Source organism: Labeo rohita, chromosome 5, assembly GCF_022985175.1.
Source record: "Labeo rohita strain BAU-BD-2019 chromosome 5, IGBB_LRoh.1.0, whole genome shotgun sequence".
NCBI classification, from domain to species: Eukaryota; Metazoa; Chordata; class Actinopteri; order Cypriniformes; family Cyprinidae; genus Labeo; species Labeo rohita.
In genome coordinates, this window is record NC_066873.1 from 44,161,160 (window position 1) to 44,176,203 (window position 15,044).

The 15,044-nt window shown below is 31.9% G+C and overlaps 1 protein-coding gene across 1 annotated transcript; it reads left to right on the forward strand.

The window, feature by feature from the left end:
- Nucleotides 1–3,670: 3,670 nt before the first annotated feature.
- Nucleotides 3,671–9,531, forward strand: hspb1 (heat shock protein, alpha-crystallin-related, 1). Its single transcript, XM_051110074.1, has 3 exons — nucleotides 3,671–4,139; nucleotides 7,217–7,280; nucleotides 8,294–9,531. The coding sequence occupies exons 1-3, from the start codon at nucleotides 3,734–3,736 to the stop codon at nucleotides 8,457–8,459; spliced, it is 636 nt and encodes a 211-aa protein (XP_050966031.1). The 5' UTR covers nucleotides 3,671–3,733; the 3' UTR covers nucleotides 8,460–9,531.
- Nucleotides 9,532–15,044: the final 5,513 nt, after the last annotated feature.

Below are 15,044 nucleotides of genomic sequence, written 5' to 3' on the forward strand. Positions count from 1 at the left end.
TGAAAATTTAAATAAAATTAAATGATTTCATTTCATTTTCCATTTTGGCACATATTTTGTGGACAGTTTTCTATAATAAAATTGTTAATCTGGTTTTATTTTCAGTTTTTATAATTGTATTGATTAATTTAAAAAATAATTTAAAATATAAGCTAATTTAAAGCAAAACTAAAAAAACTATAGAAATGTAAAGATGAAATAAAACTAAAATAAAAAATAAATATATAAAAAAGCTCACAACAAAATGACTAAAAATCAGGTTAAAATGAAAACTGAACATATAAAAATATAAGCTTATTTAAAACATTAACAAAAATATAATAAAAAAATAAATAAAAATAAATCCTAAATCCTAATATTAAAAAAGCAAAAATCAACTTGAAATACTAAATGAAAATATAAAAATAAAAGCTAATTACTAAACTATAATAGCGTATAACTAACAGATAAATAAATAAATAAACTGACATAAAAATAAGCTATTCTTAAATAGTAATATTTAAAAAAGAACAAAAACAATAAAAATGGCAAAAACTTATAAAAAATCAGCTTAAAATGAAAACTCAAAAAATAAATAAAAATAAATAAAAGCTTGTTCAAAATATTAGTTTAAAAATATAATAGTATATAAATCACGTTTCTAGTGCGTAGAATGGACTACTAGCACATGGCATATTGTACAGTGCTCATTTTGTACTATTTTTTTTATACTAAATGCTGCAGAAATAATCATGATATGGCAGAATGCTATTCTAATCATAGCTTTAGAGTGTCTTAAGTGTCTTGAACACTAGATGGCGTGACTGATGCTGTAGCAGACGCTCATGTGATCTGGATTTCCATCTAGAAGTTTCCAGCTCTTTCACAAACTCTAGCAGATCACCTGAGAAAATGAATCAGTTGTATTTTTAGCCTTGTGATGCTAAACAAGTAGCTCAAATGACATTTCTAGTCATTTCTATAAAGCCTTCCTTTAGTTCTTCCAGAATTGTACTTACTAAAAATTTCAAACTCCATAAAAGTTGCTAAAACCATTTTTATCCATTTGTAAGGATAAAAGGGTGTAAATTAAGTCATTTTAGTGAATATTTGTGATATTTTTATGTCAGTGAAACGTCACAATTTATTGATCTTGATATCTTAATATGTAGCTGCAGATATTGTATAGTCAGTCCACCTTTGTTATGTTTTCATAGCTTCTTACCTTATAGCACTATGGTATTGCAATCTGAAACCATCTGTACAATCAGTGTACTGACATTAATGCATCTGACAGACACTTTCATCCAAAGAGACTTGGATTACATTGAAGGTTTGCATTTTATAGTTCCGTTCATGCATTTCCTCAGATTTGAACCCATGACCCTGGCTTTGCTAGCGCTCTAGTGTGGCCTCCATGAATGCATTTTTTGCAAGCTGTCGCACATGGTGCAGGGATGAAAGCATGATAATGTACTGCCACACTGACGTGTTCATGCAGTCGGGAGATTTACAATATGTGTTTAATGCAGAATGTGCCGCAGGGCTGAAATGAAACTGCTGACACACTATTGTTTAATTAAATATCTGAGTGCTGTTAAATTATACTCACATGCCATTACTCTAAGATATTGTTTATGAAGATGTCATGATGATGTCAGTTAGAAGAAGTTTCTGTTGAACCAGTGTAATTTTTTGTATAATTAACGTACTATTACAGTTTTTGTTCATTTTTTTGTTTTCACTTTAATTCGCTTTAATCACTTTAATTTTTTTTTAAATGTTTATATAGCTTTTATTAATTTGTATTATTTAGTTGTATTTATTTTAGTTGCCAACTAGCTGACATCAAATAATAATAATAATTTTTTTTTTTTTTTACCTCTAAATAGTTTTTATTATTTTTAATTTCTGTTTCAGTTCAAATTTTTAGTTGTCGTTTATTTCCTGATAAATTACATTAATAAATAAAGTAATATTGATGATTAAAACTAATAATAAAACATAATAATAATACAGGGACAATACACTGTGAAAATGTTTTTTCTTGTATTTTTGTATAAAACAAAGATTATTGGAGTACATTTTATTTATTTATTTATTTATTATTCTCATTAATAATTGTGTTATTACTACTAGTATTTCATTTTTTAATTCATTGTGTTAATTTATGTTTCTTAGTAATTATTTGTGAAATTTACTAGATAACTAGATAAAAAGTGCAGAAAAATGAACAGTAAATCCTACAGTAACTAAGTATTGTAAATGTTTTCATGGCTTAGTTTTAATTTTGTAAAAAAATAAAATAAAATAAATAAATAAATAAATAAAAGTAATAATGATAATACACTGTGAAAAAAAAATCTTGTATTTTTGTAAATAAAACAAAGATCATTGGAGTACATTTTATTTGTTTGTTTATTTATTTATTTATTCTCATTAATAATTGTGTCATTACTACTATTATTTCAGTCTTTTTACTTTAAAATTTCATGTTTTTTAATTCATTGTGTTAATTTATGTTTCTTAGTTATTATTTGTGAAATTTACTAGATAACTAGACAAAAAGTGCACAAAAATAAAAAGTAAATCCTACAGTAACAAAGTAATATAAATATTTTTACAGCTTAGTTTTAATGATGATTTTGTAAAATAATAATAATAATAAAATATAATAATAATAATAATAATAATAATAATAATAATAAGACAATGATAATATACTGTGAAAAGGTTTTTTCTTGTATTTTTGTAAATAAAACAAAGATTATTGGAGTACGTTTTATTTATTTATTTATTCTCAATAATAATTGTATTATTACTACTATTATTTTAGTCTTTTTACTTTAAAATGCCATGTTTTTTAATTTATTGTTAATTTATGTTTCTTAGTAATTATTTGTGAAATTGACTAGATAGCTAGATAAAAAGTGCAGAAAAATAAAAGGTAAATTAGTAATGTAAATGTTTTTATGGCTTATTTTTAATGATGATTTTGTAAAATAATAATATTAGTAATAATAATGATAAGACAATGATAAAAACTGAAAAAGTTTTTTCTTGTATTTTGGTAAATAAAACAAAGATCACTGGAGTACATTTTATTTATTTATTTGTTTATTTATTTATTTATTTATTATTCTCATTAATAATTGTATTATTACTACTGTTATTTCAGTCTTTTTATTTTAAAGACTGAAATAATTGTATAATTAGTAAATAATTTATTTTAAAGTCTTTTTATTTATTTTATTTTTTTCCATTGTGTTAATTTATGTTTCTTAGTAATTATTGTTTTTTTGTTTATTTGTCTCTTTTGTGTTCTCTTTGTTTGGAGATTCACTGAATTCCTCCTGTAAATTAGCACACGTGTTTGGTCGCCTGTTGTATTTTTGTGTTATCAGAAGGGTCAGTTTCTGCTGACTCGCTCTGTGTGCTTTACAACGACATCCAGATTCCTGTGCTCCTGTGTCACGACAACAGAATGTGTTTGAGAGACAGACGGTCAGATTCAACCATCCAGGAAAGGAACAGTGCCGGCTTTGGGAAGGCCTTTGCCTTGGATTCCATTCTCATGCGAGGCTGTCCGTGAATAGACATTCTAGTCACTTCTATAAATATCTGGATGGGAGGGGGACGTCGCATTAGTGTGGAAAGGGGAGTGTCAGCCAAGAGTGTTCTTATAAATCTCAGCTCTCCCAAACAGGACGCAGCACTTGCTGGAAAACTTTCAGAGCAAGAACAAACTTCAGCCATGGCCGAGAGACGCATTCCCTTCACCTTCATGCAGGGCCCAGCCTGGGACCCTTTCCGCGACTGGTACCAGGGCAGCCGGCTCTTCGATCAAACCTTCGGGATGCCACCCCTCTCCGGGGAGATGCCCACCTTCCCCAGCACACACTGGCCCGGATACATTCGGCCCTTTGGATTTCCAGAAATGGCCTCCTTAATGCAGAGCCCAGTGGCTCAGATGCCCATGTCGCCCTCCGCAACCGTGATGCATCCCCCGACCTACGGCCGGGCCCTCTCCCGACAGATGAGCTCAGGAATGTCTGAGATAAAGCAGACGGGGGACGCCTGGAAGATCAGCCTTGATGTCAATCACTTCGCCCCGGAGGAGCTGACGGTGAAGACCAAAGATGGGGTGGTGGAGATCACCGGTGAGCACTTTTCTTTATGATTTCACAATTTATCCCAAGAAGAGTGTCTCTAAACGTATTTGGACACTAAATTGCACTTAAAAATGTCTAGATGTCAATGCGTACACCAAAGCATAAAAGCAGTATAAAAGTTTTTTATTGTAAAGAAAGATGCATAATAACGAAAGATGCAAATAACTTTTGCAAACGCAAGAGGGTCAGCACTCTAGTTGTTTGTGGTTAGGATTATTTTGTTAGTTAATAGTTAATGTGATGCTTTAAAAATCACCAAAACACCAGCTGATTTAAACACAACGAGAATTCAAACATGATGCTGAAAATTCAACTTTAGTGAGGAGAAAAGATCTTGATAATGAATAATATTCAGATATTTTGTAGGTCCAGATTTTAAAAACTACTATAAAAGTTCATATTTCACATTCAGGAAGAAGATTAGAGCTGATTTGTTCTGATTTGTATTGGAAGGGAAATGTTCAGGAGGTATGGAAGCCCATTTGGAAGCCCATTTTTGCTACATAAGAAAAAAAGACTGTTCTGGTAAATCAAATTATGACAAAAACAATGTCATACAAAGTCAGAACTATGAGATAAAACTCACAATTATAATGTAAGAGTCAATTATGACAATTTGACTGTCACGATCTGTAATGTCATAATTATAACTTAGTATGTCATATGTCATAATTTCAACTTTTTATGTAATTATTTCGACTTGTATCCTAATTCTGATTTTGTATCTCGTAACTTTGCATCTCATATGACTTTGTATCTTTTTGTCGTACTTGAGTTTTATCCTATAATCGTTACATAGTAGTATATTTTTGACTTTTCGTACAATTTAGATTTTTTATCTCATAATTATGACATTTTTCATTATTATTATTATTATTATTTTTCAAGTAACATTTAATTTTTTGACATTTCATAAAAATGACATAATTATGACTTAGTATCTCATAATGTTGACGTTTTCTGTCAATATTTTAGCTTCTTTATCTCATAATTATAACTTAGTATGTCATAATTTCAACTTTTTGTCTCATAATTATCACTTGTCATCATTTTGACTTTGTTATAACTGACTTTTTATCTGATAATTATAACTTAGTATCTCATAATTTTGACTTTCTGTGTCAATACTTTATATCATCATTATGACTTAATATCTGTCATAATTGAGTTTTATCTTATAATGACTGTCATGATTTCAACCTTTTTTCTCATAATTCTGACTTAGGATCTCATAATTATGACTTTTTGTATTAATATTTTAACTTTTTATCTCATATAGACTTTGTAGGTCATAATTTCAACTTTTTGTCTCATAATTATAAATTAGTCTCATAATTATAACTTTCTATGTCAATATTTTAAATTTATCTCATAATTATGACTTCGTATCTCATAATTTTGACTTTTTGTGTCAGTATTTAAATTTTTTATCTCATAATTATTACTTTGTATCTCATGATTTTGACTTTTTGTGTCAATACTTTAACTTTATATCATAATTATGACTTAATATCTCATAATTTTGACTGTCATAATTGTCATAATTGAGTTTTATCTCATATAATGACTTTGTCATAATTTTAACTTTTTGTCACATAATTGTGAATTAGTATCTCATAATTTTGACTTTATGTGTCAGTATTTTAACTTTATTCCTCATAATTAGTACTTTGTATCTCATAAGTTTGACTTTTTGTATCAATTATGACTTTTTACCTCATAACCTTTGTCATAATTCATAATTGTCATAATTGAATTTTATCTCATAATGACTTTGTATGTCATAATCTCAATTTTTTGTCTCATAACTATAACTTAGCATCTCATAATTAGGACATTTTGTCAATATTTTAACTTTTCTTTAATCTAATAATGACTTTGTACGTCATAATTTCAACTTTTTGTCCCATAATTATGACTTAATATCTCATAATTATGATTTTGTATCTCATAATTTGGACATTTTTTTTTGTAATAATTATGACTTTTAACCTCGTAATTATGATATACCACAGCATGTTTTTTCATTATGTGTAAGAAATGGGCTTTCCTAAGGAAGCAAGGTGGTCGAGTGTGAAGTAAACAAAAGGTTGCTGAATAACAGGCACAGCTGGGAGAACTTTTATCTTCTGTATAGGGTGGGAGCTGATTTTCCTGACAAATTCCTGAGATATTACATAACCAGAGCACAGTGCAGTTAAAACAGCATGTGCAGAATGCAGAGGCCTGAGCTTGAGACTTACAATAAGTTCTTGGCTTTGTGCCATTTTGTATGTAACCGTCTTTTTTCTATCTACATTTTTACTTTTATAGCAGTTTGAAATGCATTAGGTTTAAGAAGTGAAGTGGTGAAATAGGTAGTGTTTCATGTTGATCTTATGAAGTAATACACACTGGACTCCACTTTTTTAATGACTCTCATATCACATCCATCACTAGGGTCATCAGATGAGGTTTCAGTCATGTTGTCTAAACAAACAGAGCAGGAGCTGGGTTACCCAGCCGGGTGTCAGCCAAAGTTTACAGTCAAAGGACAGTGAGGTCAAACACACAATGTTGTCACACATTTAAGAAGTAGACACTGGTCACCAAACAGGAGCAAGCATGACACATTAGAGGCAAAGATCAGTCAACAGTGTGGTTAAACTCTCATTATTGTCACAATCAGCTACAAAGATGTGTGACACTAATCTAAACTGCAAATATAACTAGATTTGTATGTCTTCTGAAGGAATGTGAACGTGATTGATAACACAAAACTTGATCCCACCATGATCCCAGGGTGTTATGGATGCTTGCCAGGGTGTTGCTATATGATTGCTAATGAGTTTAATAAATAAAAATAAAAATAGACACATCTGAGACAGCTGCTGATATACAACAAAAGTATGTGGATATAGCAGCTTAGATCATTTGATTACAACAGATTTTGATGAGAAAAGTTGTAAAAACACCTTCATTTGCTCTCCTTTTAATTCAGTCTTAGCTGTTTTGAAGAATCTGAGAGATATTTCATGTGTGTTTGTTCTTTTCTATGTGTCTGTTCATATCTGATCTGCATGCAGGCAAACATGAAGAGAGGAAGGATGAACATGGCTTTGTGTCCAGATGTTTCACCAGGAAATACACGTAAGTACTGAGATGCTTCAAAGATCTGCACATGAAGCACACTTGATAGGGAGGATCAAGAGTCACAGTGTCCTGAGAATACTAAGAGGGTGGGATGGGTGGAAGATAACGGCTCTTGACAATGACTCATGCATCACATTGCATAACATTTCACATCTGTTTAAAAAAAAAGCTGAAACTCTCAGTGGACCTGTGGTCATATTTTGTGTTAATTTATCTTTGGTTTCATAAGGATTGAATTGCGCTTTTAAAATCTTTTTACTGTTTTGCATTAACTGCAAAATGTGTGGCAGACTGTAGAAACAGGTTTCACCCAGAAATTACAAGTACAAAGAAATGGCAAATAAAACATTGAATTAAATAAGAAATTTTAAAGTAGAAAGTCTGAAATAGTATTTAATTGCATTTAAAAATATATATTTTAATAGCATTTTGCATTTTTTGCATTCAATGAAAAATTTGTGTAAGTGATAGCAGATACTTTAATGACAAAATTAGATTTAGAAACAAATTTCACTCAGAAATTGCTAGTACATTTTTCATTATTATTATTATTATTATTATTTTTACAACAAAGCGGCAAGTAACATTTAATTAAACCTGACATTTAAAAGTAGAAAAACTGGAATAGTATTTAAATGCATTTAAAAAAAAAAAAAAAAAAAAAAAAAAAAAAAAAAAATTAATTGCATTTTGCATTTTTGCATCCATTAAAAAAAATTGTGTACACGACAGCAGATACTTTAATGACAAAATTAAATTTAGAAACAAATTTCACTCAGAAATTGCTAGTACATTTTACAACAAAGCGGCAAGTAACATTTAATTAAACATGAAATGTATGTTTAGAAGAAATAATATTTTAGTGTAGTAGTTTTAGACCTAAAGAAATACATTGTACAAATATAATATAAAATATTCTCTCAATAAGTCAAATAGATTTAAAGCTTGTTGTGATGCCTGTCTAAAGCTGACCTTTTGTCTGAATATAAGATGATTGTCTTGTGTTGCAGTCTGCCCTCTGGTGTCGACTCTGAGAAGATCACCTCGTCTCTGTCTCCTGAGGGCGTCCTGACCATTGAAGCCCCTCTGCCCAAACCTGCCATCCAGGGCACTGAAATCAACATCCCTGTTAACACAGGCAGTGCAGTGACTGCCAGCACAACAAAGAAACCCTGAGCACCACAACACAAACACACACACACATATACAAAGGCAGATCAAATGGTACTTTGTGTTTGTTTTCTTCAGCATGTTCCATATTAATGTCTTGATACTTCAAGTCTTTGTTAAAGTCTTTTTAAACTGCAGGTAGGAGGAGGGTGGATTGCCATATTGCATTCCGTCTCTTTTTTTTGCATCACTCTTTTTCATCCTTGTCTCCTTTCTTTCTCATCCTCCTGTCTTCTACTTGTAGTAAATCACAGCCAATCTCTAAAAAATGTGCTCATATTTCGCCCCTAAATCAAAAAGTTTAAATGCAAAATTATATTTTGCATTAAGAGAATTAAGCGTTTTTTATTATATATATACACACACACATACATATTGCATTGCAACATTATTTTTATGACAGTAAAACAGAATTCTCATTATTATAAGTATGTGTGTTTGTTTTTTTAATATTGTCTGGAGAGGTTTTTGTGTTTTTGCACAACAGTAATGTGAGAATTCCAAATAATGTCTCAATGCAAAATGCTTAAATGGCCCAAAAAATTTGCTTTTTTCTTTTAATTTTGAGGTGAATTATGACTATGACATTTCTTCAAAAGCTTTACTGAGCTGCAGTTTTACCAGATGCTGGTTTTACTATATGCAGTTTTGAAGCAAACATACACAGTCAGACACATTAAAATAAAGTTTGTTTTCACAATTTTTTGTCAGAATGTAATGCAACCAATCTGACTCCATTCTCATATTAAACTTTTCACCATCACATCAATTCCTGGTGGATAAAAGTAAGTATATACGGTTTCCCTTGTAAATGAGAAAAAAAGCGTAATTTTGACTTCATCATACTGATAGATTCCACCAGACATTGCCATGCTGTTTAACTGCAGGAAGCTTAACAACAGTTTCCTCACATCAGTCAGTAGAACAGCAGGGAGTGTCTTCAGATTGGTCTCTTCGGGTTTTGTATTGTGAGGCATTACGTAATGTTTTAAATGACTGTAATAAAAGCTTTCCCATCATGAGCTGTACGTCTGAATATCCTCATGGTAGAAATGGGAATAAACATCTCCAGTCTGTATTATCTGCCGTTTAATTGTCTAACAATGACTTATATTGATATAAGAATATATATAAGAATTCCACAAATGCTCCTTCACAGTCAGACAAAACATGCAAATTCTGAGTGGCCTTGCTTGTTATATAAGTGAGATGCCAAGCCATCTCTCTCACACAACAGGAAACTATTTTGTCATATCTTTCATGAATTTAAACATAAAATCAATATCATCATTGACTGTAACTGTAAGAGGTGACTTAAAATAGCAGCAGTGAGATAGAATCTGGTAGAAACCCCTTTAATAAATAATAGACATTGTTTGAAATGTTTTGTGCATAATCCATTTGATAGCGTAGTCATGCATGTAAGCTGTATCTACTGAAATAGCATCTGTATGCAAGTTTCATGTTCATTGCACATTCATCATTGTTAGGAAAATCCTCATCTTAATATTATCCTTGCACTTTTGTGGTGAACAGAATTACAGACATTTTTAACCCTGCACAGTGTTTTAGGAGATAATGCAGCTCTGAATGAAAACTATGCTGATGAACTGTATTGATTCTGACAGCCCTGAACAGGGATTGCTTTAGTACGCGAGTGAACAGACCACTGAAAGTGCAATGTGCTGTTATCATTATATAAGTTTAGATTTACCAAACTGTCATGCATATCATGCAATGAAGTATTTTGCTGTTTGTTTGAATAGATACAAATGTGTGCATAAAAATGTATGTGCATTTTTCTGAACGTTGGACAATATAGACTAGATGGATTTAAGTTTGTTAAATGCTCATATTCCATTTTTATTGTGACCTCATCCTTGTGTAAACACTTTGGCAATGTAAAAATATTGCTAGTTTTTCTTGCCATTGGCATAAAACAATGGCATGAGATTGAAGGAAATTGTTTGCTGTTTGTCCAACAAACCGAAGTCATTATTTGCTCTGTAGGTTTCACTGCACTGTTCTTCTGAAAAGGTTTACCTCTTTCCCATCTAGTGCATGTTTCATCTTTACATCCATCCATTCCTTATTTTAGCTGTCCTTTTCCAAGCCAAAGAACAGTTCGGTCTTTACCATGTGTAGCAATATGAGTCGAGGGTTTGATTGGAGAAACCACAGATGCGTGTGCATGCAAACTGTAAACTGAAATGCCGAAGTAGGCCAGCTCTCCTAAGACTACATCTCACTAACTCTCATTTCAGTAAAATTAATACAACTGCCAAAATGTTATAAAAGCAATATGGGGGTAATCTATCTATTATATTAAATACAGAGAGCACCGTTAAATTGGCCAAAGGAGAACATAAAAAGAAAATTTAAAAGGACTGAGTGCTAGATCTGATCATAATCCTCATGGATTAGCAATATTTCAGCATATGCACATCTGAGGGATGCTTTATGGAAACCATGCACTAAGGAACCTGGAAACAATATTTTAACATTGTGCATCGTTCATCTAATAATTGCACTGAAGGAATTAATGGTTTCAGTTGCATTTTGGGAATTCTGCAGCATATTTTTAAAACAAACAATGGTTAAAAGAATCTAAATGCTTTCACATCAAGGCATTTTATTCTTGTACAGAGATTTTACTTTTTGACAGAAGAGGAATCATAGCCCATGAGATTGTTTCTTTCCTCTGCTACAATGGATGTTTCTACAGTGTGTATAATAAAAAACAAAAAAAAAAAAAAAAAAATAATAGCAGCTCCAAATTTCGCGTTTGAGGTTCAGTGTTATAATTTATATTGTAGAACAATATATATATATATATATATATATATATAATTAATAATGTTAATATTAATTATTATAATATATTATTATTATTAATATAATATTAATAATGTTAACCACAAATTATTATACAGTTATAGCCTACATGCCTGAAACATTTTATCAGTAAACGATTATTCAGAAAAAACGGCAACCGCATGGCAACTATGACCCAATTGGATGGCGCGTTCGCCGCTGCACAATTTTGATTGGTTTATCACGTTGTGCCTTGAAATAAATCACAGTCGCGTCAGAGCGGCGAGTACGTGATTTCTTAGAAATATGAAATGCCACATTTTTGATGTAGTTTGCATTATTAATTCATTCCCTGTCTTTCAGATCCGTTTAAATGTGTTTGTTGAGGATACAGCACTCTGAAACTGATGGTAAGTTAGGCCTAAGTCATAAATAACGTCGAGAGTTCGTCAGGTGAGATTCATTGGCGTTTATTGAACGTTTCCCGAAGTCTCGGCGGTGAGACGAACGCGACTGATACGGTAAACTTAAAAAATCGTCAGGCTAAAAATAAAAAACAAAATAAATATTACGAAATAGGCATTGTTTTAATACAGAAACAGTCTTCGACAGCGACACCAGCGGATAAACTTTAATCAGCTGATTTGAGTTTTAAAAACTCACAATTCTGAAGATACATTAAAATGTTTGTGTCTGTGTTTCACAAAACCTGCTGAACATTAACAAATAATGTAATTTACTCGAGATTCTTGCAAAATGTTTTTTCCTTTAGTCTATTTTTCCAAAGTTATTTTAACTTTTAAAAATGTCGTTAATTGTTCATTAGAGCTAATTGTTTTTAACGAATCTGCTGAAAGAATGACTCAGTGGCTAGCTCATTGTTTTTTTAAATAATATATATATATATATTTTTTTTTATAAAGGAATCAGGGAAGGTAATTTACACTATTTTGATCAGTCCTACCAATGTCCATGTCTAGATCTGAACTACTTTTATAGTACTTATATGATTATTTGAATGCTTGTAACAGACAAAAAGGGTTATTCAGGAATGATATGATCAAGAAATAGAAATTCAGACCAAATTATTATGTATCGAAACAGAGATAGTGGGCCGGTTGCATAAAAGTTTTAGACTAGTCTTAAAGGGGTCATCGGATGCTAAGTTCATTTTTACATGTTGTATAAACATTAATGTGTGTTGGCAGTGTATGTACAAATCTACCCTATAATGATAAAAATCCATGCAGTGGTTTTTAATTAATCTGTAAAAATAATATTCCCTTTTTCAAATTGAGCCGTTCTCAGATGCCTGTTGTTGTGGCGTCACACCCACAGAGGCCACTCCCACGATAGTTGATTGACTTGAGCGCTTTACCACAGATCAGCTGTAACAGTCCGCCCTTTTTGTTTCAATGCCGGAGCAGGGATGTAAGTTATGGGATGCAGGGATGCAAGAATATCTCCGATTGAGCGATTGAGGTGTTGTGTTGCTGGATGTAATAATGAACGTAGTGGTTGTCATTTACTCCCGACATCTGAGCCGCTGAAGATGCAGTAGATTACGTTTGTTTGTGAAAGGAATGCACCTCCCGATCTACATATATTCGTCTATGTTCGCACAAATCATTCGTGATCCAGCTTCACTTACAGCAGAAGTGAGTATAAGGATTTCTGTGCTAGTTAGCAAGTTTAGCGGCTAAACGCGGCTAAAGTAAACAGGCTCGTCACTCCACAGAGAGAAGAGAGGGGCGGGGCGAGCAGAGCTCATCTGCATTTAAAGCAGCCTCGACCAGAATGAGATGATTTTTTCAGAGCTGATTTTGGCAAGGTAAGAAGGGTGTTGTTTTACACAACCATTGAGAATTTTTATCCAAACTATATTGTATACTTTTTTATTAAGTCCGTAAGGAATCATATCAACTTGTGGAAAATGGGCATCCGATGACCCCTTTAAAAGTTACTCATCTAATTTTTTTCTGTAAGACTGGTCAAAGTATGTAAAATTTGGTTACATAAAAACTTAGATTAGTCTAAGTTGAATCCAAAATGTAAGACCGATTACCCCTTGGTTAACTGCTAGCTGACCGAACTAGTTCTTAAGATACTGTCTTAACATAGAGGCTAAGGTTTTGCAACTGGTCCAGTTTTTATCTATCCTGTCAGAAACGAATGGGCGAATCTCAAAATCAAAAGAAAATAAATAAATAATTGCAAGAAAGTTAAGTCTGTTTTCAAGCTTAAGCAGGAACAGTAGTTGATCATTAGCTGCAACAACTATTTGATTATTTTATTATCTTGAATAAAGTGTGGAATAGGAATAGTTTTGTAAGTGCAAGGTCTATGCAAAAAGATTGGCTTTCCAGATCATATTATGATAAGTAATGGGGTGTGGAAGAAAGTGATCAGGCATCCTCATGCTACTGGCAGGTTTTGCCAGACTCGCTGGCCTTGCGTCTTTTGTTCGTAATCATTGATTTCCCATTCTCTGTCTTTGCCTGATAGTATAATGTTCACACAAACTCATCAACCCCTCACCGAATCAATATTTGCTTGTGCTGTAGGATTCAGTTCAACGTGCTTACGTCTGCCCTACTGACACCATCTTACTTAGGCAAATTGCCTACTTGACTTTGGACTGGAGTTGGAGGCATATTCTTAGTGTACAGCTATCCTGGAGAACCAGGGTGCCATTTCATTAGTATTTGCCTATGAAACGTTGTTATTTTGTTGCAGTATTAAGCTGTTATGTGTTTATGTAAGTACTGATGATTTTACCATTTTGTTGACATTCTTGCAAATGAGTAAATGTCACAGTTGAAAAAGCAAGCATTTAATAAGTGCATCATTAGCATATTCAAACTAGTGTGCCATCTATATTGATGCTTTCGCTATAGTTATAGAACTAAAGATGACAACATTGTGAAAACGATCTCTGTTCATACAGATTCTTGAAAACTACTCTGTATTTATGCAGGCCAGGCCAGTATTTGGTGATGTCACTTTGTAAAGAGACTAGCGCATGCCTATAGACTGAACACGAAATACGCATGTATTGTTTCCAAAAATGTGCACTTTACAATGCATTGCACTCAATGCACTGCATTTCCATGGCCCCAAACGCCATTGGCATGCAATGAAATGGCCAAAACACATTAATAATGTTCTGTTTTACTAAAAACGGCATTGTGTAAATGCTTCCTTAGATAGAGTCATAGCTTTTATTCGCATGCTTAATGAATGTTATATATTTGTGGTTGCAAAAGAGGTAAATTTCCAGAAACTTTCCAAAAGTTTGCGAAAATATCCAAAAATCCTGTAAAGTTTCTATACATTTTCTGCCCCTTTGCAACCTTATTAACATTATTACAAAGTGATTATCTCCTTCTCTCTATACCCATCTTATCAAATACCTTTGGAAAAGATAAGGTTAAAGGGATAGTTCAATCAAAAATTAAAATTCTGTTACCATTTTTAAGAGATATTTTGAATAAATGTGGGTAACCAAACAGTTGTTGGTTTCCAATACTACCCTAAAAAATGCTGGGTTAAAAACAATCCAGCCTTCTGGGTAGTTTTATTTAACTCAACTATTGCTTAAAAATGACTATATTTCTTGCTTAAAATGAACCCAAGAATAGGTTGGAAATTCACATTTATTAATATGTTGAGTAAGTAATAAATAATAAACATTTTTTAAATCGCTTATTAATAAATGTTCACCTTTTGATTATTGCTGTTGCCTCTAGTAATTATGTCTCTGATATTTCATTTACA

Coding starts and splice junctions, on each gene's coding strand:
- hspb1 (XM_051110074.1), top strand. CDS start 3,734: ATGGCCGAGAGACGCATTCCCTTCACCTTCATGCAGGGCCCAGCCTGG. Junction 4,140..7,216: donor TGGGGTGGTGGAGATCACCG/GTGAGCACTTTT, acceptor ATCTGCATGCAG/GCAAACATGAAGAGAGGAAG. Junction 7,281..8,293: donor TGTTTCACCAGGAAATACAC/GTAAGTACTGAG, acceptor CTTGTGTTGCAG/TCTGCCCTCTGGTGTCGACT.